Source organism: Symphalangus syndactylus, chromosome 11, assembly GCF_028878055.3.
Source record: "Symphalangus syndactylus isolate Jambi chromosome 11, NHGRI_mSymSyn1-v2.1_pri, whole genome shotgun sequence".
Lineage (NCBI taxonomy): Eukaryota > Metazoa > Chordata > Mammalia > Primates > Hylobatidae > Symphalangus > Symphalangus syndactylus.
In genome coordinates this window covers 61,387,322-61,410,004 of record NC_072433.2, presented here as the reverse complement: position 1 = coordinate 61,410,004, position 22,683 = coordinate 61,387,322, and the positions used below count along the sequence as shown (strand labels likewise).

The 22,683-nt window shown below is 42.2% G+C and overlaps 2 protein-coding genes and 2 non-coding genes across 5 annotated transcripts in view; 3 read left to right on the top strand and 1 right to left on the bottom strand.

The window, feature by feature from the left end:
- METTL9 (methyltransferase 9, His-X-His N1(pi)-histidine) overlaps nt 1-22,683 on the top strand; it is a 59,059-nt gene extending 36,376 nt beyond the window's left edge. The window contains exon 5 of one of the 2 annotated variants that reach the window (XM_055232658.2): nt 20,460-22,683. In XM_055232658.2, coding sequence (XP_055088633.1) covers nt 20,460-20,665 — 206 coding nt within the window. In that variant the 3' untranslated portion in view covers nt 20,666-22,683. The remainder of the gene's footprint in view (nt 1-20,459) is intronic. The other variant, XM_055232659.2, reaches the window with a different exon arrangement.
- Nucleotides 4,797-17,877, bottom strand: IGSF6 (immunoglobulin superfamily member 6). Its single transcript, XM_055232662.2, has 6 exons — nt 17,791-17,877; nt 12,401-12,760; nt 9,537-9,643; nt 8,793-8,843; nt 8,318-8,398; nt 4,797-6,837 (listed from the first exon to the last, which is right to left on the bottom strand). Exons 1-6 carry the CDS (start codon nt 17,855-17,857, stop codon nt 6,778-6,780), a joined length of 726 nt encoding a protein of 241 aa, XP_055088637.1. The 5' UTR covers nt 17,858-17,877; the 3' UTR covers nt 4,797-6,777.
- Nucleotides 7,302-7,408, top strand: LOC129457983 (U6 spliceosomal RNA). The gene has a single exon (XR_008649498.1). It is a non-coding gene; the product is annotated as a U6 spliceosomal RNA (small nuclear RNA).
- LOC129457852 (U6 spliceosomal RNA) lies at nt 7,538-7,644 on the top strand. The gene has a single exon (XR_008649405.1). It is a non-coding gene; the product is annotated as a U6 spliceosomal RNA (small nuclear RNA).

Sequence of the window (22,683 nt, the reverse complement as noted above, 5' to 3'; positions counted from 1 at the left end):
TCATTGAATAATTCATGGGCTTTTTCCTAATTCTCCTTAGTCCTTCTAGAACGCAGGTCAACAGATGTTTACGACACCAGTCCCCATGATCTGCGTCAAGATCCCAGTGGGGATCCATACTGGGGACGGCTGGCTGACCAGTAGGGAATTTATCCCTTTCTTCAGCTGTCATTCTATCATTTACTTGACTAAGATACCAGGTATCTCCAAACTCTCGGGCTGCAGCTAAAGCCATATTGTTTTCATTAAAGGCCAGGGTTTGATCTAACAGTAGCATGACATCTCTCCAAGCGAGGTCAAAGGTTTGCCCTAGACCCTGTAGGACATCTATGTACCTATCAGGATCATCTGAAAACTTCCCCAGGTCTGCCTTGATCTGCTTTAAATCAGAGAGGGAGAAGGGGACATGGACCCGGGTTGGGCCAAATTCCCCTCCCCTTACAGCTTGAAGGGGACATAACCGGTAGCCGGTAGCCTGGGGGGGTTTGTGGTCCTTTGGAGATTTCTTTGCTTATTTCCTTCTGGGCAGGGGAGATTAGAGGAGGATTATCATTAATACGAAGGGGAGCTATAGGGAGTCTAGGATATGGGGGTAAGCTGAGAGGTCCTCCTGTGGGATGTAAATTGCAAGCTTTGTATAGTTGTGTATTCTCCTTCAATGAAAAGAAAGCTTGGACATAAGGTATTTCCCTCCATTTGCCTTCCCTCTTACAGAAAAGGTCAAGCTGCAGGATAGTACTGTAATTTATACTTCCCTCAGGTGGCCATTTTTCCCCATCAGAGAATATTAGGGCTAGGCCATAGTGCAGAAAAAAATGAGCTGCTTCTTTTTCAGGGTTTGCGGGTCAAATTGGTCCCAATGGCTTAGGATGCATTTCAAGGGTGAGCCTGTTGATGCTGGTTTCCCATCTGAAAGACAAAACCGCCTGTGGTTTTGGTTTGTTTTGTTTCTCCCCCTGCCCAAGAACCTGCAGTGGTCCCTGGACCCTGCTGATCAGAATAGTTGTGCTCACTGAAGCAGCAGTAGAAACACTAGTTTTCCTCCCAGACCACAAGGAGGACCGAGGAAGGCCGGATTTAGTGGCCCTTACTGATGCATTCTCGAAAACCTGCACCCTTGCCTGTCCTCCTAGACCACAAAGAAGACCGAGAAAAATTGGATTTAGTGGCCTTTACTGATGCATTCTCGAAAACCTGTTAGAGTCCTAAGCATTCTCCTGTTAGTATTGGGACCTTACCTGTGTCCTATAAAGATGTTGTGCCCCAAAAATGAAGTGGAGGGCCATACCCTGAGGGAGGGAAGGGATCTCCAGGGTTGGAAGAGTGACACCTTTTGTCCTCACTTACATGAATAGGAAGGATACAATTTCTGAGGCTCCCCATATCCTAGCTTCAGGAATAGCATTTGTTAGGTCTGCTTGTCTAAGGAGGGATCCTAAAATTCCAGAGTTCCCCCTACGACGGGGCTTTGGGCAAAAATTATGTCTTTCTGATTGGTGAGCCCAGGTGCCTAAAGAAGAGAATAGACTCCTGGAGTTTATACTAGAAATCATTCTCATAGGAGAAACTGGAAAAGCACCAGAGACAGGGAGTGATTTTTAGAAGCAGGACTAGCCTCGGAGACTCTGAGAGGTGAGAGGAAGTTTGTCTAACAGGCATTAGGACCCAGGAGGCAAGGGTCAGGGTAGATAGAATAGATGGGTGAGTCTCGCTTGGGCGACATGACGAGAGTTCTGCTCATGGCCGCAGGGCCAACCAACTTGTTGTCGGGACCCCAGAGCTGAATGGCTTTCCTCTCTGTCGACCCTCAGCTCAGCCCAGAAGTACAGGAAAAGTGGAAGCTGGTTCCAGGCCAACTAACGCTCCCAACTCTGAAGAGTCGGGGGTTGTTAGCCCTTTCCCAGAAAGCCTGACACCCATGTCTTTAGCCCGGCAGCCACGCTAGTCACTTTTAACTGGCCGACAGGTGCCCGGTATTTAGCCCCCGAATTCCAAGGAAAAATAGGACAGAATAGCAAGTGAAAAGGGTCCAATAATTCTCACCACTTGGCAATAGACGATAGTCACACTGCTTGGCAATAGGCGATAGTCCCATCTGGGTTGCCAAAATATGTCTGGAATTGGTGGATTCTTGGTCTCGCTGACTTCAAGAGTGAAGCTGCAGACCTTTGCGGTGTTACAGTTCATAAAGGTGGCATGTCTGGAGTTGTTTGTTCCTTCTGGCAGGTTCGTGGTCTTGCTGGCCTCAGGAGTGAAGCTGCAGACCTCTGCAATGCGTGTTACAGCTCTTAAAGGCGGCACGGACCCAAAGAGTGAGCAGCAGCAAGAATTATTGCGAAGAGTGAAAGAACAAAGCTTCCACAGCATGGAAGGGGACCCGAGCGGGTTGCCGCTGCTGGCTTGGGTGGCCTGCTTTTATTCCCTTATCTGGCCCCACCAACATCCTGCTGATTGGTCCCTTTTGCAGAGAGCTGATTGGTCTGTTTTGACAGAGCGCTGATTTGTGCATTTACAAACCTTTAGCTAGGCACAGAGTGCTGATTGGTGCGTTTAGAATCCTTTAGCTAGACACAAAAGTTCTCCAAGTCCACTACCCGGCTAGCTGGACACAGCGCTGATTGGTGCATTTATAAACCATTAGCTAGACACAGAGCACTGATTGGTGCATTTACAAACCTTTAGGTAGACACAGAGTGCTGATTGGTGCATTTACAAACCTTTAGCTAGACAGAAAAGTTCTCCAGGTCCCCACCCGACCCAGAAGCCCAGCCAGCTTCACCTCTCAATGGCACTGGCTGTGGGACTTTGCGGCACCTAGCCTGGGCACTCCGGCAGCCCAGAGGGAGCTCGTCCCCCAATCAAGCCCAGCAGGCCACAGCCAGCGGCGCCGAGTGCTGGGCCCGCCGAGCCCACACCCACCTGAACCTGCGCTGGCCCGCGAGCGCCGCGCGCAGCCCCCGCTCCTGCCCGCGCCTCTCCCTCAACACCTCCCCCTCAACACCTCCCCGCGAGCAGAGAGAGCTGGCTCCGGCCTCGGCCAACCCCAGAGAGGGGTCCCCACAGGACAGCAGCGGGCTGAAGTGCTCCTTGAGTGCGGCCAGAGCAGCCACCGAGGCCGAGGAGGCGCCGAGAGCGAGTGAGGGCTGCTAGCACATTGTCACCTCTCAATAAGCCACTCAGTCTGTGGTAATTTGTTTTTTCAGCTCTAAGTAAAACAAGTTGTTTCAGTATTAATTCTTTTTTAATTATCATAGGAAACCCAAATCTAAACAGAAAGTTACAGCTTAGGCTGGGTGTGGTGGCTTATGCCTGTAATCCTAGCATTTTGGGAGGCCAAGGTGGGCAGATCACCTGAGGTCAGGAGTTTGAGACCAGCCTGGCCAATATAGTGAAACCCCATCTCTACTAAAAATACAAAAATTAGCCAGGCGTGGTGGCGGGTGCCTGTAATCCCAGTTACTCAGGAGGCTGAAGCAGGAGAATCACTTGAACCCTGGAGGCAGAGGTTTCAGTGAGCCGAGGTCACGCCATTGTACTCCAGCCTGAGCGTCAAGTGCAAAACTCCATCTCAAGAAGAAAAAAAAAAGTTACAGCTTAATCCTTTTCTGGATGCTCAGATAGCAGGACAATACTGTTGGGGTTTGTTGAATGGTCTGTATGGAAAGGGGTGAAGCTTCATGGTGAGGGACTGAAGTATACTACATATCTCAATTTAAATGCTGAAGGAACATTTTTCTATAGAAACATTGTTCAATTCATTTATAGAAAGGCATTTGAGGGCCTACTGTGTACCAAGTGGAAATACAAAGATAAATGAGAATCACGCTTTCGCTCTTAAAACACAGAATAGTACACAATATAGATAGAAACAGATAATGGCAGGAAATTGTGGTAAGAAATATGTTAAAGTAAGTACTGAAGAATCAGAGACGAATAGATGTGTTAGCCTGTGGGTGAGTTAGGGAAGGTTTCATGTTGAGGTGAGCTGTGTTTATAGTCTGAAGCATTTTACCAGGCTGAGGGGAATAGCATGTGCAAAAGCATGAAGGTGTGAGTAAGGTTCGTGTGGGGGTGGAGCAAGTTCAGTATGACCCACGGATAGTTTGCAAAGAGGCCTTTGATTGGTATAGTGTAGCACTCAGTAAATATTGTTGGCACCTGAAATCAATGACTGTACATTCCAAACTGATCTCAAAGCTATTTCCTTTTGGTGTGGGTTTGGTTTTGTTGTTAATTTTGAAATATACTTTTGAACACTGAAATCTCTGAAACTGCTAGATCTCTAGAAGTGTAATTGGGAAAGAAACTTGCTTGTAGCTTTAACAAAATAAGAAACTCTTCTCAAATAAAACTTATTTTGAAGTTTGAAAATAAATACTGTTGGTGAGATAGATGGATAAATGAATGAATACTGTGTATACACCAGATAGTCTTATATATGACCTAGAGGAATGGAACTCTGCGAAAGTATATTCCATATTTCAGCTTCAAAATCAGTCTTTGAAACACGGTCCTTGCTTACATGGGAAAGGCATATTGTGAGTCAAATACTAGTTTATCGTAGGGATTTTGTCTCCTGGTTAGACAATGAACAGTGTATTTTCAGTCCTGGAATTCAGTACCAAAATGTAATGACTCCCAGAAATGAAAAGTAAATGATCAAATTCAACACTTTTGTTCATTTCGATGATATTAGTGCTTGCCCTTTTTTTGCAGTCTGGCTTAGAAGCTTATTACTTTACCTGAGCTAGTGGTCTCAGAGTGGGGAAGTACACACTGCAGAGTACACAAGACAGTTTATTTTTGAATATGGCAGGAAAATATTAGCACTTTTTATTTATATTGCTGCTTATGCCATTGTTTAATTTGTTTTTGTGTATAAGGTACAAACGTATATATTCATGCATATACTGTATACAAAACACATGTGGCCCCACACATATACACATGTGCACTCACGTGTATACACAGATACACACAAAAAAATGAGGTTCCATGCCACCTCCTTTCCCCTGCCCATTTTTCTGGGCACATATGATCAGGAAAGTTTGATATCACTGATTTAAACCATCAATGCAAAAACACTTTCGAAGGAATCTTAAAATATTTAACAATTCTAAGTTTTATAAAGAATGCACCTTAGGCAATACCAGTTTAAAAGAAACACTTTATTTTATTTATTTAATTATTTATTTATTTATTTTTGAGACAGAGTCTTGCTCTGTCACCCAGGCTGGGGTGCAGTGGCGTGATCTCAGCTCACTGCAACCTCCGCCTCCCGGGTTCAAGCGATCTCCTGCCTCAGCCTCCCAAGTAGCTGGTACTACCGGTGTGTGCCACCACACCCTGCTAATTTTTTTTTGTATTTTTAGTAGAGACGGGTTTAATCATGTTGGTCAGGCTGGTCTCGAACTCCTGATCTCATGATTCACCCGCCTTGGCCTCCCAAAGTGCTGGGATTACAGGCGTGAGCCACCACACCCGGCCTAAAAGAGACACTTTAATGAAATAAACATAGTAGGTTGTAAGGTTGTAATTTGTGTCTAATAATGAATGCATACTTATGGGCACTTTAGATTTTTTTGTACCAAAGTAGCTTTCAGAGGACAATTTATATCATGTTTTCTTAGTGAAGTGGTAATGAATTCCATAAATATCCTTGTACCATGCCTCTTACCTGACATTTCCCTCCTAAATTGGTTAAAAATCAGTATTATAGACTGGGTGCGGTGGCTCACGCCTGTAATCCCAGCACTTTGGGAGGCCATTGCAGGCAGATCATCCGAGGTCACGAGTTTGAGACCAGCCTGGCCAACATGACGAAACTCCGTCTCTACTAAAAATACAAAAAAAAAAAAAAAAATTAGCCGGGTGTGGTGGTGCGCACCTGTAATCCCAGCTACTTGGGAAACTGAGGCAGAAGAATGGCATGAACCCGGGAGGTGGAGGTTGTAGTGAGCCGAGATTGCACCACTGCAGTCCAGCCTGGGCGACAGAACGAGACTGTCTCAAAAAAAAAAAAAAAAAAAAAAAAAAAGAAAAAATCAGTACTACAAACGTGCTTGTAAAGTAGATGTGTTGCCCACATCTTCCCTGGTGCTGTTATTTGGCACAACACTGACATCTAGAGTCAGTTGTGGCTTACTTGTTCTGAAGTTTCCTCTGTTTAACCTTCAGCTTTGGATTTTCTGTATTTTGGCTTTTATGGTCTTACTCTAGCCACTGTTCTATTCTCATTTTGCTGATAGCATGATGTAAGTTACTTTGCATACCCTGGCAGGCAAATGTGCATTATCCCATTGCCCCATTACAACATCAGAGGAAATAACTTTACTAAGGTGCTTTTCAGAATGAATGTCTCTAACTCAAATTTTGTCACGTTGTCCCTCCCAACTTACTTTAATTGTGCCATGATTTCCACAAACCATAAAGTCTTCCACTCAAGACTGAGGCACATGGTTTGGTTTCAGATCTTCAGGATGGCAGTCATCGCACATCTCATGTTGAATGAAACAAACTCAGGATACATGTTTAAAATAGAATTTTTTTTTCTTGGCAAATTTGGAAGGTATTTTTCAGTTGCATTTTGTTGGGTTTTAACATTTTGGTAATGACTATTAGTTATAGTTTCCTTACATTCTGGCATCCTTCTTTGTAGCCAGTTGTCTTTTCTGTTTACCTTTATTTTTTTTTAAGACCTGATGATATATGTTCATTAACACTGCCATAGCTCCTGGAGTTGGATTTTCAGTGACTTAATTGCAAATTAAAACCTTTCTATGGTCTTTCATAGTTGGAAAGTACTCTTCTGTTTTCATAAGTGTTGTTATCTTTCTCCTGCAATAATAAATAAATAGAAAGCCATGTTTAAGGTTGTGTAACCAATGAAGCCAACTGCCAAGGAACATGCAAACCACTGGGCCATCTTGGATTCTGGGTCCTAAGTGCCCATACGGTAATCTTAAAGGCCAGGTTACCATTTTCACCACCGTATTTAGAGCAGGATGTGGGAACTGAAAAATACTTTTTTTTTTTTTGTTTGGATGCTATTGTCAAAATTGTGGCCGGGAGCTTTACAATTCTTACTTCTAAGACTGCCTTCAGGCCACATACCTTGGCCTTGTTGTTGAAAACGTGTCCCAGCCTCAGAAAGAAAAATGATTCATAATTACTCAGCATGGCATCTTAGTAATTAGACCACCTATCATCTTTATGTATTCATATATACACTGGAGGATGAAACGACTACTTAGACAATATTCTTTCCTTGGCAAAAATCCTTTGTGAAAGTTAGATTTTTAGCGCTTGCTTTGGCAGCACATACACTAAAATTGGAACAATATAGAGAAGATCAGCATGGCCCCTGGGCAAGGATGACACACAAGTTCGTGAAGTGTTCCATATTTTTTTAAAAAGAAAACAAAGTAAAAGTTGGACTTAAAAAAATCGCCTTATTTCAGTCTCCTGATGCATTTGCCCTCTTGGCTGCTGTTTAAGAGGAAAATATCTTTACTAGTTTATCAGTTCAGCTTATTTTGTGCTCGCTTTGGCAGCACTTACACTAAAATTGGAATGATACAGAGAAGATTGGCATGGCCCCTACACAAAGATGACATGCAAATTTGTGAAGCATTCCATAAATTTTAAAAAATAAATAAAAATAAATTAACCTTATTTTGTGTACATTTTAGCTTATTTGAGCTATCTCATCATGCATCATGGAAACAAAGTATCTGTTCTATTGGCATTAAGATAACATTTTGTTTGAAGAACCTGTTTTGTATAGACTTTAAAGAAATTTCAGGATGTATTATAGATATACATGTATTCTTCTTTTCAGTTCAACTCCAGACACCGGAGAAATACTTGTTTTTTAGTATCATTAGCTGCCTCTTTTCTAATGTGAATTTATTTTTGCCTTATAAGTAACAAGTAATTTTTTTCATAATTTGACCCACAAATGTTTGCAGTATCTACTGAACGCCTACCACTGCATGCAGGATACTGTACAGAGTAGCTTTTAATCCATCCTTTTAAAGTATCATTGTCTGTATTGAAAACATTGCTCGTGTCTAATGTGTTTCTGAAAGTTTCCATGTCACTAAGATGCCAGCCTGGGGCGATTTAATATTGTATCAGATGTCTTTTGTTATGTATTTATTAAAACAGGTTCTATATAAAAATACATTTCTTGTGAAAGTTCTCTTTCAGACTCTTCTGAAGGAAAACATGGTTCTTGACAGCTCCTTGGCAGCTTTGTTTTTTCAAACATGCTTTATATCTGTATTTACATTTTTTTTTGACATTTTACACTTACAGATTGCTGATTTGTTTCCACATGTCTCTTATGGTATAGTTCTTGAGCAATTTCCTGAAAAATACGCCGAGCACTCTTCTTCTATAAAGACAAGTGAGAAAAAAAAAATTCTCTTTTGGGAATATAAGCGATGATAACAACGCATCATCAGAACTTTTCTTGCTCTATTGCCACCGGTCCCAAAAACTAACCCCTCCCCCAACACATCTGTGCCTACAGTTAACTCTTTTGTATTTGAGAACTTTAAATAGAATTTATGGTTGAGAACTGTCCAATTTAAGTCACAGTTTACCCCTTGAGATTATTTTGTCATTGAGTTTCTCAACAATAGGAAACAGTGTCTGTAGTTGAAAGTTACCTTGATATTCTGTTTAAACTTAACATTTAAATATTTAAAAGCTAAAAAATATTTCAGTTTTGAAATAGTTACAATGAGCCACAATTTAAAAAATATTTTGCAACTGTTGGTCTGTACCTTTTGTGAGTCTTCTTTTATTTCTTTGTTTCTTAGAGGGTTGGATTTTGACTGCCAAGAAGAGAAGGAAAGTCTATGAAACATTTTATGTACTCATAACAATGGTGGCAGCTATCTCATGCCCTAATAAGATTAAACTAACTTAATATTTAAGTGATATACAATGAGAGTTAATTTTTACATCATTTTTGAGATGCTTTTACTCCATTAAAAACTAATTGAACAAACTGATGTTGATCGTAGGATTTCTAGTAATCCTAACATAATGGTATACATCTCTCTTCTTACACGCATAGCCAAAAGGTATTCTTTTTCAATAACTTTAGCCCTTTTTGAAGATTTTAAGGCAGCTTTTAGTGTCTTCATCAATCCATTTTTGTTCTTAAAGACTGTTCTTAAGGCTTTCGTAGATAACAGTAATATCTCGCCCTCCACCTGCCCACACCTCACCCCTACAGCAGAAAGATAGCATAGTGGATGGCTGTCTTCTTAATCCCATGCTACTGGGCTTTGAAGAGAAAACACTGCAAATTATGTCCCCTGGCTAATAATTTCAGTGATGAGAATGTATGATGCCTTCTTCGAAAGACCTCTTCTGCAGGTGGTGTTCCCTGCAGATGCACAGGAAAATATTAATTAGGGAGCTCTGGCTGAGGCCCATAACTTGTGGAGAGATAGAAATTATTTTTCTTTTGATAATATTCAAGGATATAGGGACATTCCATGCAAGAAGATTTGACTTACTTTGGAGAGGAGTATGAAGGCCACGCATACACCAGTCACATAGACAGAGAGCAGTGATACAAGAGCTGTCAGGAAGCTCCGCAGTTCCTTGCTGAGCAGCTTAATTTCTTAATGACAAAAACAGAAAGAAGCACATTCATTATTAAAGCCTATTCTTTCAAATACATGTATAAAGTATCCTTGACACTGCATGTTAGAGGTGAAATGTGAACTTGCTCTGCTTGCCTATTCATATAAAAACTAGACCTCAAAAGGTACTCAAGTATGTGATAGTTAGAGCCAGTTCATCAGTTCTTTAAATATGTTAAACCAAAAATGTTACTCGTTTTTAAACATTAAAAAAATTCAACCAACCGTTTGTCATATTGCTAAGCATCACTTTTTAGATAAAGGATTATTTGAAGTTAGATAAACATTTCCAGACAGTTTGTTCAAGGGCATCTAAAATCTCTTTTGGTAGAAACAGTTTGCCAGCATCATCAAGAGTCTGCCTATGTGGTTAAGATATTTTCATATGTATTTGTTAAGGGTGATATTTATAGCCTTGGAACTAGTACACATAGCTGAAGAGTCCATCTGTGAAAGAACCTGGGAAGGCCATACATTGAGGAGCGCAGTGCTCACTGCATGCTTGAAAGACAGGCACTTTTGCCGAATGTGCTCTTCTTTCTGTATGATAAAATTCTGGAAATAGTTATTGAATCCATTTTCACGTTTGGAATTTCTCTCTCCTTGGAGAGATCGTCTTGTGCTCTGGGTAGGGATTAAGTAACATGCCATGTCTTCAATTACCTGACTATTTGGAGTACAAAATACAATTAGATTTGTACTTACTGTCTGAATAGCCTGTACCTTCCAACTAAATATCCCATAGAGGAGACTGGGTGTGATGGCTCATGCCTGTAATCCCAGCACTTTGGGAGGCCGAGGTGGGCAGATCACTTGAGGTCAGGAGTTTGAGACCAGCCTGGCCAACATGGTGAAACCCATCTCTACATCTCTACTAAAAATACAAAAATCAGCCGGGCGTGGTGGCGCATGCCTGTAATCTCAGCTACTCAGGAGGTTGAGGCAGGAGAATTGCTTGAACCCAGAAGGTGGAGGTTGGTTGCAGTGAGCTGAGATCACGCCACTGCAGTCCAGCCCGGGCGACAGAGCAAGACTCTTGTCTTAAAAAAAAAAAAAAAAAAAAGAGAAAAATCCCATAGATGCTTATCCTGTGAATGCAGTTTATGCAGCATACATTTTTATTTGTGAAACTAACAAATTAACCACATCTATACAACTTAAATAAAAAAGCTTCCGTGCGAAAATAGGAGTTCTGTAGAAGAGACAGGAAGTTGCCATATCTGCCTTAACACTTTCAATTCTGCCTTTCACTTTCACTTCACTTTATATAAGCCTTGCAGTTTTGAGACCTTCATCCTTTTACAAGCCATTTTCCTTTTGACTAACATGTTTTTAGAAGGCTAATGCAGTGGGACATACAAATCTCTAAAGCTGTGTGTGTTTTCATATCAGTAGCTAACATTTGTTATTTGCTATATGCCAGGCACTATTAAAAATGCTTTAAGTGCCTTAACTTATTTATAATTTAGCTGACAGATGAGAATAAACTAAGGTTAAATGACGTTTGAATATCAAAAGCCCATTAGAACCCTAGTAGTTTAAAAGCACGGGTTATAATTCTGGATGATCTCCCTTCCTCAGAGTCCTATTTTGAAATCGAAGGGCTGGTTGATTTTGAGTTCATGTTTTAACAATCTCAGTGCTCATCATACCAGGGTCCTTCCTAAGGGAAGAGACCCCAACAGGATGAGAAGTTGCTGTTGTTCTCTTTTTTCCTTCAGAATAATGTAAAGCTTTTTCTCTGAAATTCCCTTTTTTTTTTTCTCGGAAATTTCTTAATCTCAGTCTACTCAAGGGAATGACTTGGTGAAATTACTGATAGGATTTAGCTATGTTTGATGTCCTCGCTCGGGTGAGGAATTGTCATGGGTTTTATCAAATCTCAGGAAGTGAGAGTCATCACTTTCTGTTCACTGATGTCCAGGCAGAATGGGAAGGGTCAGGGATCTCTGAGCAGCTTCTCTCCAAATCTGTGCTTATTCTCCATGTTGCATAGTTTCTCTGGGTCCAATTTATTGATCTTTTACACTTCTCTAGTGCTTTGTTCTAGGTGGTGCATTACCAGACTAGTTCCTGAGAAAGTTGATAGTTACTCACCACAAGGTTCCCTTTGGACATGGTACTTTACACTAAATCACTGTAATATACAAAAGGGATGAACATGGTTGGTTAAACGCCACTATGGAGGGAGCATAGAGCACCCAGCAAATCACTGACTTTGTGTTAGTGGATGTTCGAGATGGATTGGAGTAGTTCTTTTGTTTTGTTTTTCTGAGACGGAGTCTTGCTCTGTTGCCCAGGCTGGAGTGCAGTAGTGTGATCTTGGCTCACTAAAACCTTCGCCTCCTGGGTTACAAGCGATTCTCCTGCCTCAACCTCCCAAGTAGCTGGGACTACAGGTGCATGCCACCATGCTCGGCTAATTTTTGTATTTTGAGTAGAGATGGGGTTTCACCATGTTGGCCAGGCTGGTGTTGAACTCCTGACCTCAAGTGATTCGTCCACCTCAGCCTCCCAAAGTGCTGGGATTACAGGTGTGAGCCACCACGCCCAGCCAGTTGGAGTAGTTCTTTAGTCCAAACCTCATGGTGACTTGTGTTCAGATCACACCCTTCACTGGCTAGGGTATTAACTTAGCAAATTTATCTCCTGATTTCTACATGTGAGTGAGGTAATGATTTTACAGGCCTGAACAAGATGCAATGACGCACTGAAATAAAGCCTCGCTGACTGACCTCTTACCACCAGTGTGGTCCCTCCTCCCGTCTGTTTAGCTCTTGCTTCCGGCACACTGGGGAATGCTATTCCACAGATGTAAATTGCACTGTCATTTGAAGTCACTCTGTTTACAGTGAGGGAAACTTGGTTTTCTTTGAGGGCCTCCCTCACTGTGAACTTGTCTGCCTCACTTTTGCACCCGTCCAAGCATAGGTTCTCAGGCTGGTGAGCGCCGTAGCGAAACCACAGGCGTGTTGGTTGCTCAGAAGGGCATCCAGTTGCAGAGAAGGTACACTTTATGGTGACAGCCTCATGAGTGTAGTCCACTTCTAGGTACCACGGTTGTGTGACAGAGACAGTACAGGCGCCCACAGCACCTGCGGGAGGAAGCAGATGAGTGGGTTAATGTGCCTGTCGCCTCACTTTGTCTGTGTTTTTATTTTGCTTATATTTTTGAGGTAGGAAACCCAGCCATTCTGTTATTTTCTTACCTTAATCCCAATATAAATAAGACTAAAACACCAGTGGTCCTCACTTGTCCCAACTCCTCCTGTTTTCTGATCTTGACCTGCTGGGTCACATGACGTCTGTTCACTGAAGGCCAGCCCTGGAGAGGCTTCAGGGGAACAGAGTCCTGCACAGAGGTGGCACTGTATTGGAGTCAGAAGTTTGGGGTCCATCTGTGATTCTTGCTCCTTACAAGCTTTCCTTCGATCCAGTCACTTAATCTCCCGCCTGCTTTCTGTCCGCACCCTGGCCTCCCTAGAGTGCTGTGTTCAGTGTGGTGACCTGTGTCCCCAGACGAACGCTGCTGCCGCTGATGGAGCCTATGAGCAGCAGCGATGTTTGTGCTTTGTGGGAGTTGAGATCGCCAGGAATTCGTGGCCATTCACAATTGTTCCTTTGTGAGCCTGGTGTCCCTTTGGGAAACATGATAAAAGGCAAGATGTACACCTGTGGAAATGCAGCCCTGGCTTAGCCTACCATGTCTTTGATTACTGAGCAGGGACCAAATGAGCTCGCCAGGCCATAGCTAAGCAGATTTGGTTTCTTCCTGGCGTGTGTGCTGCTTTGTAGGCCCTTGTATCATTTATCTTATTTAATTAACAATATTGTGATAAAGAGCACAGACTTGAGTTCAGATCCTAGCTCTGCCTGTTCTCAGCATTATAATCTCAGTATCTCAGTTTCCTCATTAGAAAATGAGGATAGTATTGTTGACCTCATGCAGTTAGTGTGACTTTCAAGATGATGCCTAGGAAGTGTTTACCTGCCTAAGCTATAGTAAGTATTAAATACAAGGGAGCGATTGCTGCTGCAGCCGCCACTGCTACTGTTCCCACAGTATCAGATAGCTGTTGGCGAGATGGTTGTGGACGTCTATCCACGAGGTTTTCACAGAGTTGGGATTAGTCACCCACTCCAGTGCACTGTCCACCATGTGGTGCTCTTCCAAGTTATGAGGATTGAGTCCCCCACCTTGGCCTTTATATCCCAGGCATGTGAAGCTGGAAAGCCACTGGAGTGCACAAATGGAAAGACCCGCCCTAAACCCTTCTCGCGGCAGGGGAGGCCATAGGTAAAATAGTATTGGTTGAGACAAGTTGGAATTTGTCAAGTTTTTGGTCTGACTTCCGCCTGGTCATATATTCCTAAATGGTCCTATTTGTGTGAGTTTGTCCTTTGCTACTGTAAATGAAATTGAAAAGTCATCCAAGTGGTCTGATGCTTAATTTTCAGACAGGGGCTTTTTTCTCTTAGCATTTCTCTTATGGATCCCCATTCATAACAGCAGAGGAATTAAAGTTAGAATCATGGCGTTTGTGATGCGAGCCTCTTCTCACCATGTTTTTTTGTTTTTGTTTTAGTTTTTATTACTGTTTTTGGACAGAGTCTCTGTCTCCCAGGCTGGAGTGCAATGGCGCAATCACGGCTCACTGCAACCCTGACCTCCCAGGTTCAAGCCATCATCCTGCCTTAGCTTCTCAAAAGTAGCTGGGACTACAGGCCTGCAGCACTGTGCCCAACTAATTTTTGTATTTTTAGTAGAGACGGGGTCTCGCCTTGTTGCCCAGGCTGGTCTTGCACCCCTAAACTCAAGCGACCCGCTTGCCTCAGCCTTCCAAAGTGCTGGGATTACAGATGTGAGCCACTGCGCCTGGCTTTCTTCTCACCATGTTATATTTTAGTATTTGTGCAACGTGAGATGAGCTGGGAGCTCTGTGGTGACCTGATAAATGCAAACTAGACAAGAGGGTGCAGTCACCTGGAGGAAGCCTGCAAGCTTTTCAGAGCTTCATGTCTGCGGGAGGCCCAGCTTAGCTCCATCTCCAGCCAAGGGGATTGGATTCCCTCTCAAGTCTGAGAAATACAACCTCATGTCTCCTGCCCAGACTCAAGCACTTTACAAGTACAGTGAAACATTTTATAGTATATACTGAGTGGAAATTTAAAGTGGAATTGGGTCTGCCAAAACTTAGCAAGGTTAAGCACTGTCTCAGTCTCAAGTCATCTTTCAGATAATGTTTTTATTTTTATTTGTAAAATTATTTTTAAAAAGTGGACAATTCCATTATTTACACATTTTTATTTTTGAGATAGGGTCCCACTGTGTCACTCAAACTGGAATGCAGTGTTGTGATCTCGGCTTACTGTAGCCTTTGTCTTCTGGGCTCAAGCAATCCTCTCACCGCAGCCTCTGGAATAGCTGAGACTACAGGTGTGCACCACCACGCCTGGCTAATTTTTTTATTTTTAGTAGAGACAAGGTTTTGCGACGTTGGCCAGCCTGGTCTTAAACTCCTGGGCTCAAGCAATCCACTCACCTTAGCCTTCCAAATTGGGTAGTGTTTTAAAAAGGAAGCCAAAGAGCTAGGCGAGGTGGTGTGGCCATTAGTCACAGCTACTCAGGAGGCTGAGACTGGAGGCTGATTGAGCCCAGGAATTCCAGGCTGCAGTGAGCTGTGATGGCACCACTGCACTCCAGCCTGGGCAACATTGTGAGTCCCTGTCTCTATAAAAGGAATAGAGGCTGGATGTGCACTCCAGCCTGGGCAGCATTGTGAGACCCTGTCTCTATAAAAGGAATAGAGGCTGGGCATGGTTGCTCACGCCTGTAATCCCAGCACTTTGGGATGCTGAGGCAGGCAGATCACCTGAGGTCAGGAGTTCCAGACTAGCCTGGCCAACATGGTAAAACCCCGTCTTTGCTAAAAATACAAAAAATTAGCCAAGTGTGGTGGTGGACACCTGTAATCCCAGCTACTTGGGAGTCTGAAGCAGGAGAATTGCTTGAACGTGGGAGGCAGAGGTTGCAGTGAGCTGAGATTGTGCCATTGCACTCCAGCCTGGGTGACAGAGTGAGACTCTTGTCTCAAAAAAAAAAAAAAAAATAAAAGGTTGGGGTGGCGGGGGTACCTGACTTTTAACACTTTTCTTTAAAATCTAGTAGTATAGGATAAAAACAGGTATTTGTAACTTTGGAATTTCATATCTCTACTTATTTCCACCTTCTTCCCAATTAGTCTATGTGTGGGAGAAAACCAATTGTAATGATTTCCTATGTGAGGAGGGACTTGTGATGAAACTGTGGTTCCCTCCCCCAACCAGTTAGGCAACCTATTAACAAAAAAGAGAAGTTTGGATGTGTCACACCACAGCCTGCTTCTGTGAACGATTTCTTTTAAGAATCCTCATATTCTAGGAATTGTTTTTTAAACACAGTATCCAATGAAAAGGTTGAAGATTTATTTCCTCCGTGGAGGGAATAGAAAGATTATTATTATTATTTTAAAAAACCATATTGAGGCTGGGCATGGTGGCTCATGCCTGTAATCCCAGCACTTTGGGAGGCTGAGGTGGGGGATCACGAGGTGAGGAGATCAAGACCATCCTGGCTAACACGGTGAAACCCTGTCTCTACTAAAAACACAAAAAATTAGCCGGGCGTGGCAGCGGGCACCTGTAGTCCCAGCTACTCGGGAGGCTGAGGCAGGAGGATGGCGTGAACCCGGGAGGCGGAGCTTGCCGTGAGCCGAGATCTCGCCACTGCACTCCAGCCTGGGTGACAGAGCGAGACTCCATCTCAAACAAACAAACAAACAAACAAACAAAAAAGCCATATTGAAAGTAAGTAGAGAACTAATTCTTGACATTTAAACAAAGCTGTCTCTCTAGTAAGTAAGAAGTAAGTAAATGTCTTGCTCTGCTGCCCAGGCTGGAGTGCAGTGGCACAATCACAGCTCCCTGTAGCCTCAAAGTCCTGGGCTCAAGTGATCCTCCTGCCTCAGCCTCCCAAGTAGGTGGGACTGTAGGTGCATGCCATCACGCCCAGCTATTTTTTTTATTGTGTAGAAATGGGAGTCTCATTATGTTGTTCATGCTGGTCTTGAACTCCTGGGCTCAAGCGATCCTCTCACCTTGGCCCCCAAAGTGCTGGGATTACAGGCGTGAACCACATGCCCAGCCCAAAGCTTTGTTTATTATATTAGATTTCAAATTTCTAACATATCAAAGTAGCAAAGTAGTACAGTCAACACCCTGCCATCACATGGCTTCAACCCAATCTTGTTTCTTTTCTCCTCCCACCTACTCCCTCACTTCCATATTATTTTAGAGCAAATCCCAGCCATTTTATCTGCATATATTTCAGAATATATCTCTAAAAGACAAGAATTCTTCTTTAAAATAATGCTAATTAAAATAGTCTATGAAAGTAATATACACTTATTAGCAAAAAACAGATTATTAAAAGTAGAAGCAAAAAGTCACCCATAGTCCTTTTGCCTGAAATAATTCCCATTAACATTTTGATGTATTTCTTCACAGATGAGAAAAAATTAAGAACTTTTCCCCCTTCCCTGCCTTATAATCCAAATTGTGTGGGCAAATCTGAGATTATTAGATGCACTGGAAATACTTTCGTAGATAAAAAAACAGGGGTAGGCAGAATTTTAAAAATAGCTATATTATGGGATGGCTATTCTCTATAGGAGGAGTCATGGCAGTTTTTTTTTTCTTAAATGAAAAGTACTTTTATATAAATTGTTCTTTGAAAATATTCAGCAAATAATTGTTTATTGCTTTCTATGTGCAGATCAAGTTTGTATGATAATTAAATTGCTGATGACTTATACCTACGATTTTAAGAATATTTTCAACCCTTTGGTCAGATTGTCTCCAATTACCATAATAGCAAAGAGACTTTTCAACGTTAATATGAAACTTTTTCTCAGCTTTTTTTTATTATCTATTTCTCAGGGGAAAAAGGAAACTTATCCTCTTAGGCAGTTTCCATAATGTTATACGTTTAAAAATTAATGTGAAGGAGCTTAAAATATAAATGCATTAGGTGAAAAATAGCAACTGATTTAAATGAAATGAAGGAGGAGAAGTAAAAGAACCTTACCGACACAATATAGAATGAGATTGGCTTGCAGATGGCGAGCGATGTTGCTTCTGCTCACAGTCCCCATTTCTGTGTATGCCTGGGCGGGTTAGGGTGTGTATTTGAAAGGGAAGTTGGCTTTCTTTTTTCAGAAGGGAAGAGCTGAAGAGAGGAACCTCTTATGAAGGAACCATAATCAGGAACTTTTTGAAATTGTGCAAGGATGGCTTCACCATTTAATGTTGAGATTTTGGCCTGGAGCACATTTAGAAATTTGTGTATCATTTTTTTTTTCGTGGATTTTACAGTCCTCATAGGTGTTAGATGTTTTTGAGTGAGATTTTGATTTACACCTAGTGCATATTCCCAGGAAGAAGGAGTATTGTTTGACAAATAATGTGTACTTGGATTTTTCAGAACAGTTCAGTCACTGTCCAGGGTACCTGCTGTGGGTACCACTCTGGGCCAGTAACTGCTGGGAACAAAGAAACAGCAGAAGGAGAAGTGGCTTTGTGTAGAGACGAGAAAAGTTAGTAAACAACACATTCTAGTGCAGCGAATAAATACATTGTCTGTTATTAACTTTTTGTACTCCAGTTTTGAATCCAAAGACACCTGCCTTCCCCCCTTTTTTGACAGGGTCTCTATCACCCAGGCTGGAGTGCAATGGCAAGATTGCAGCTCATTGCAGCCTCAGCTTCCTAAGTAGCTGGGACTACAGGCATGCACCACCACCCCTGGCTAATTTTTTATTTTTTTGTAGATTCTATGTTGTCTAGGCTAGTCCTGTCCTCAAGCGATCCCCCTGCCTTGGCCTCCCAAAGTGTTAGGATTACAGGTGTGAGCCACTGTGCCTGGCCCAAAGACCCCCTTTTAATGTGTTGAGAAACAGATATGTGAGCCCTCTGTCCTCTGTGTCCTCTCCCCCAGCACTTAGTGGTGATTCAGTAAGGGTCTTCTTTGTAAAGCAGCAGAAACAGACTCAGGCTGACTTAAAAGGAAATTTATGCAAGCATTTGAAGGTACTAGAGTCACTGGGAGGGCTAGTGAATCTTGTGTGGGGTCCACAGCCGGGAAGAATGCCTCAAATCACACTGTAAACAGGTCTGAAGAGGATGCTGCTGCCACTGCCAAACACTAGGTGCCATCAGCCCTGTTGTCAGCATCCCTCAACCACTGCCCCAGCCCCTTGGTCTCACTGCCATTGCTCCACCCCCAGAGAAGGAGAAGCTCACATCCCCACTACTCTGGGTCACTGGCTCTCCATTCCAGGGCATGGGCAAGTGTGCCTGGCTCAGGCTGCATGCCAGTGCCTCAGCTGCACGGTAGACCAGGAAAGCGGCTCCCAGGCCTTGCCTCTCTCCCAGACTCTGGACAGGCAATTCCCCAGACATGGGAAGAGTATCATCTGCACCACTGAAAATTATGAAAAATCTCCCCACCGTGATATGATGTCTGTGCCCTTGGCATCTGCTCATGATATATTTTCTCATTAACAGAAAGTTATTCTCAATCTTTTTTTTTTTTTTTTTTTTTTGAGACAGTCTCGCTCTGTCACCTAGGCTGGAGTGCAGTGGTGTGATCTTGGCTCACTGCAAGCTCCGCCTCCTGGGTTCACACCATTCTTCTGCTTCAGCCTCCCAAGTAGTTGGGACTACAGGTGCATGTTGCCATGCCCAGCTAATTTTTTTGTATTTTTTTTAGTAGAGACGGGGTTTCACTGTGTTAGTCAGGATGGTCTTGATCTCCTGACCTTGTGATCTGCCTGCCTCGGCCTCCCAAAGTGCTGGGATTACAGGCGTGAGCCACCACGCCCGGCCTCAATCTGGTTTTAACACTTCAACAGATGTATGTAGTTTTTGTATCACCATAGCACCTAAAAAGTACCCCCAAAGTTAAATATACTGTCATCTCTGTGTGTTTGTCTGTAGTCAGTGCCAGGTTTGTATGTGAATTTGAGGACCTTCCCTAGTCCCCTTGTCCCCCAGGCATCTCCTGCTCATAAGTTTGGAAATGACTGATAGAGGCTTCATCTCTAATCCAGGAAATGCCGGATAGTGTATCCATCCTATTGTTCCACCTCTCTCTGGTCCTGGAGCTTAATGTTTATAAAATTGTTCTGAAAAGGCAAAGAATGAGTCAACTTCCCTTGAAAAACTCCCCAATGATCTGTTTTTCTAAATTAAAATCCTTCATGAGCCTGTTTTTATTTTCAGCCTAATAAATCTCTCTAGGTAGTAAGTTGCATAAGTTTACTACACCAGTGGTATTTTCTTGCATTTGTCCAAAACTGTCTTTCAAATATTACATGTTACTCTCTGTTTAAGTATTCCACCAGTTTTCCAAACCCATTAACCATTACACCCTGCAGTCAGTCTGTTGGCAGATACTACCCGAAACTGTCAGAGAAGATAACAGTGTGGGCCTTGGATCCAGACAAACCTGGGCTTACATTTCCTTACTGACACTCATTAACCTTGCAAGCGTGGGCAAATTCTTCAGCCCTTCTGAGTCTGTTCTTTATCTGCCCACCTGTCTCAAAGAGTACCTGGGAAGTACAAAAGAGGTAACTCATGAAGCCCTCAGGCCTGGAACATACCAAGTCCTTGGTAGATATGGCTCTTCCCTGCTTCCCTCTTTAAATCACTTGTTTGTTCGAGAATTTAACTGAATGTTCTTATTTGTATTAGTAGGTGGCAAGTGGGAGAAACCATCAGAAATTTTGGAAATCAAGGGACAGAACTGGGAAGAACAAGTGAATAGTCTGCCTGAAGTTTTCAGAAAAGCCGGTTTTGTTATCGAAGCTTTCACCAGACTGCCATACCTGTGTGAAGGCGACATGTATAATGACTACTACGTTCTGGATGACGCTGTCTTTGTTCTCAAACCAGTATAAACACGTGGAGGTCGAAGTCTTCAGAGTCCGCACCCTCTGGGATGTGCCCTTGGAAGAGGGTCTGTGTTCACAATTACGTGAAGGGAGGACCCTTGGGGACCGCCGTTCTAAATATCATGTAGGAATTTAAAAAGCCAAAATACTAATTATTTCTTTGTAGTGTGTAAAGGAATGTTTTTAAAAGACAAAAACCCAACTCTTTGTGGATTTTTATCAACTCTTTACTCAGAGCCACTTTCCAATGCAGGTCATACTCCAATTATGATGGAAGATATTTTTTATACTTAATTGCAGTAGGGACTCATTCCCAGACAAAGCAATAGTCACGACTTCATGGAACCAATCGATGGATTGTTTTTTGAAGACTGGCAATAAAGTTGTTCATTCCATTCCAAATACTGGTTTTAAGGTATAGCCGCTGATATTCTTTCATGTTTAGAAATTCTTTCTGTTATTATTCAAGAAAATGTTTTTAATCATGCTAATAAACTTTTTTGGAGATGACTTTGGCATCATGTTTGAATTCATATAAGGCTCCCCTAGCATTTTTTATTGGTTTGGCTTCAGGAGTACCCAAATAGTAGCATTATGTGAATGACGCAGACAATTTGAATTGCGGGGAAGGAAGGCTTCAGACTGGGGGGAAGGGGAGATGATTACAAATTGCAGTGAACACTGAGGCAGTAAAAAACAAAAACCCAGCCTCATTCAGATATAGAACTTCAGGGACCCCCCTGCCCCCACTTAATGCTGCTGTGAAAAATGCAAAATAACCTGGTTCTGACTTTGTGATTACTCATGTCCCATACACTGAACTTTGTTTTTTTCTGGACAATCTCAGGTTCTCAGAATTGAAACATTCAGTTTTGTCTACTGACAAAATGCAACTAAAAATGTTTTAATTCAACTTCTTACTTTACACTTAATATACCTCTCTCCCAGAGCTTGGCTCTTCCCTGAAATCCTTAAAGGAGTTTATTATTTGCCAAGAATATGGTTTGATGAAGACTGTGTCACACTCATGCATTCTGGAATCCGTGAGTGCCTCCAACCATAAACCCAGAAATGCTGCAATAGAGGAACCCATTAGCAAGATCAATAACCATCGTGGATATTCCAAAGAGCAGAGCACTTAACCCAGAATCTGAAATCTCAGTAATAACAGAAATGTCGATATGAGATTGTGGTTATTAACAATATGTTATTCTCACAGCTTTATTTCTTTTTTCATCCAGGTGTTTCATTAAGTATTCTCATTTATATGCTCATAGAAGTCATCAGATCAACACATTCACTCCAACACCTGGGTATAAAGGCAAATTAAAACCTGAAGAATTACTTTATTATTCATGAAGAACTGCATTCCCATATCCTCACACCAATATCTTCCACTGTTACTGTGCAGTCACAATAAGAGTTGGGTTATGTGATTTATGCAAAATTGTTATTGGTGTGTTCTAATGATTTTTTTCCAGGAATTCAAATAAGTGAAGTACAAATATTTAGCACCATAGATTGTAAAAATAGAAAGAGGAAATGAGAAAACTTAATGTCGTTCTTGTACAGTTGAGTTTTGCTTCTTTATAAACTGTCTGTCAAAATCAGGGGTTGCTGTTAGACTGTCAAGCAGAAGTGATGGATGTTCAAAGAGGCAGGTTGCCCCAAAGTGTTTTCTAACTTTGAAGTAGAGAATTTTATGGTCTAATAAGAAAAATACAACTCATTCTTAACCACCCCCCAAAACAGAGAAAACACATACATTTATGCATTTTAAAGATAAAAGTAGTTTCTCAAAAAAATCAAGTTCTCGGAAAACCAGCTTATTAAAAGTGCTGTTTTGTGGTGAAAATTGAAACCAAGTCCACTCACATTTCCTATCGGGTCTTGAAATTCTTGGTGGTGTGTCACCATTCCACTAGATGGCAGTGTTGCTTACTGAGTGTCAATGGCTTTTTTCCCCCTAAATGGAATCATGTTTTTCTCCCCCAAAGTACAATAAAGCTGCCTTGTCTGCACCA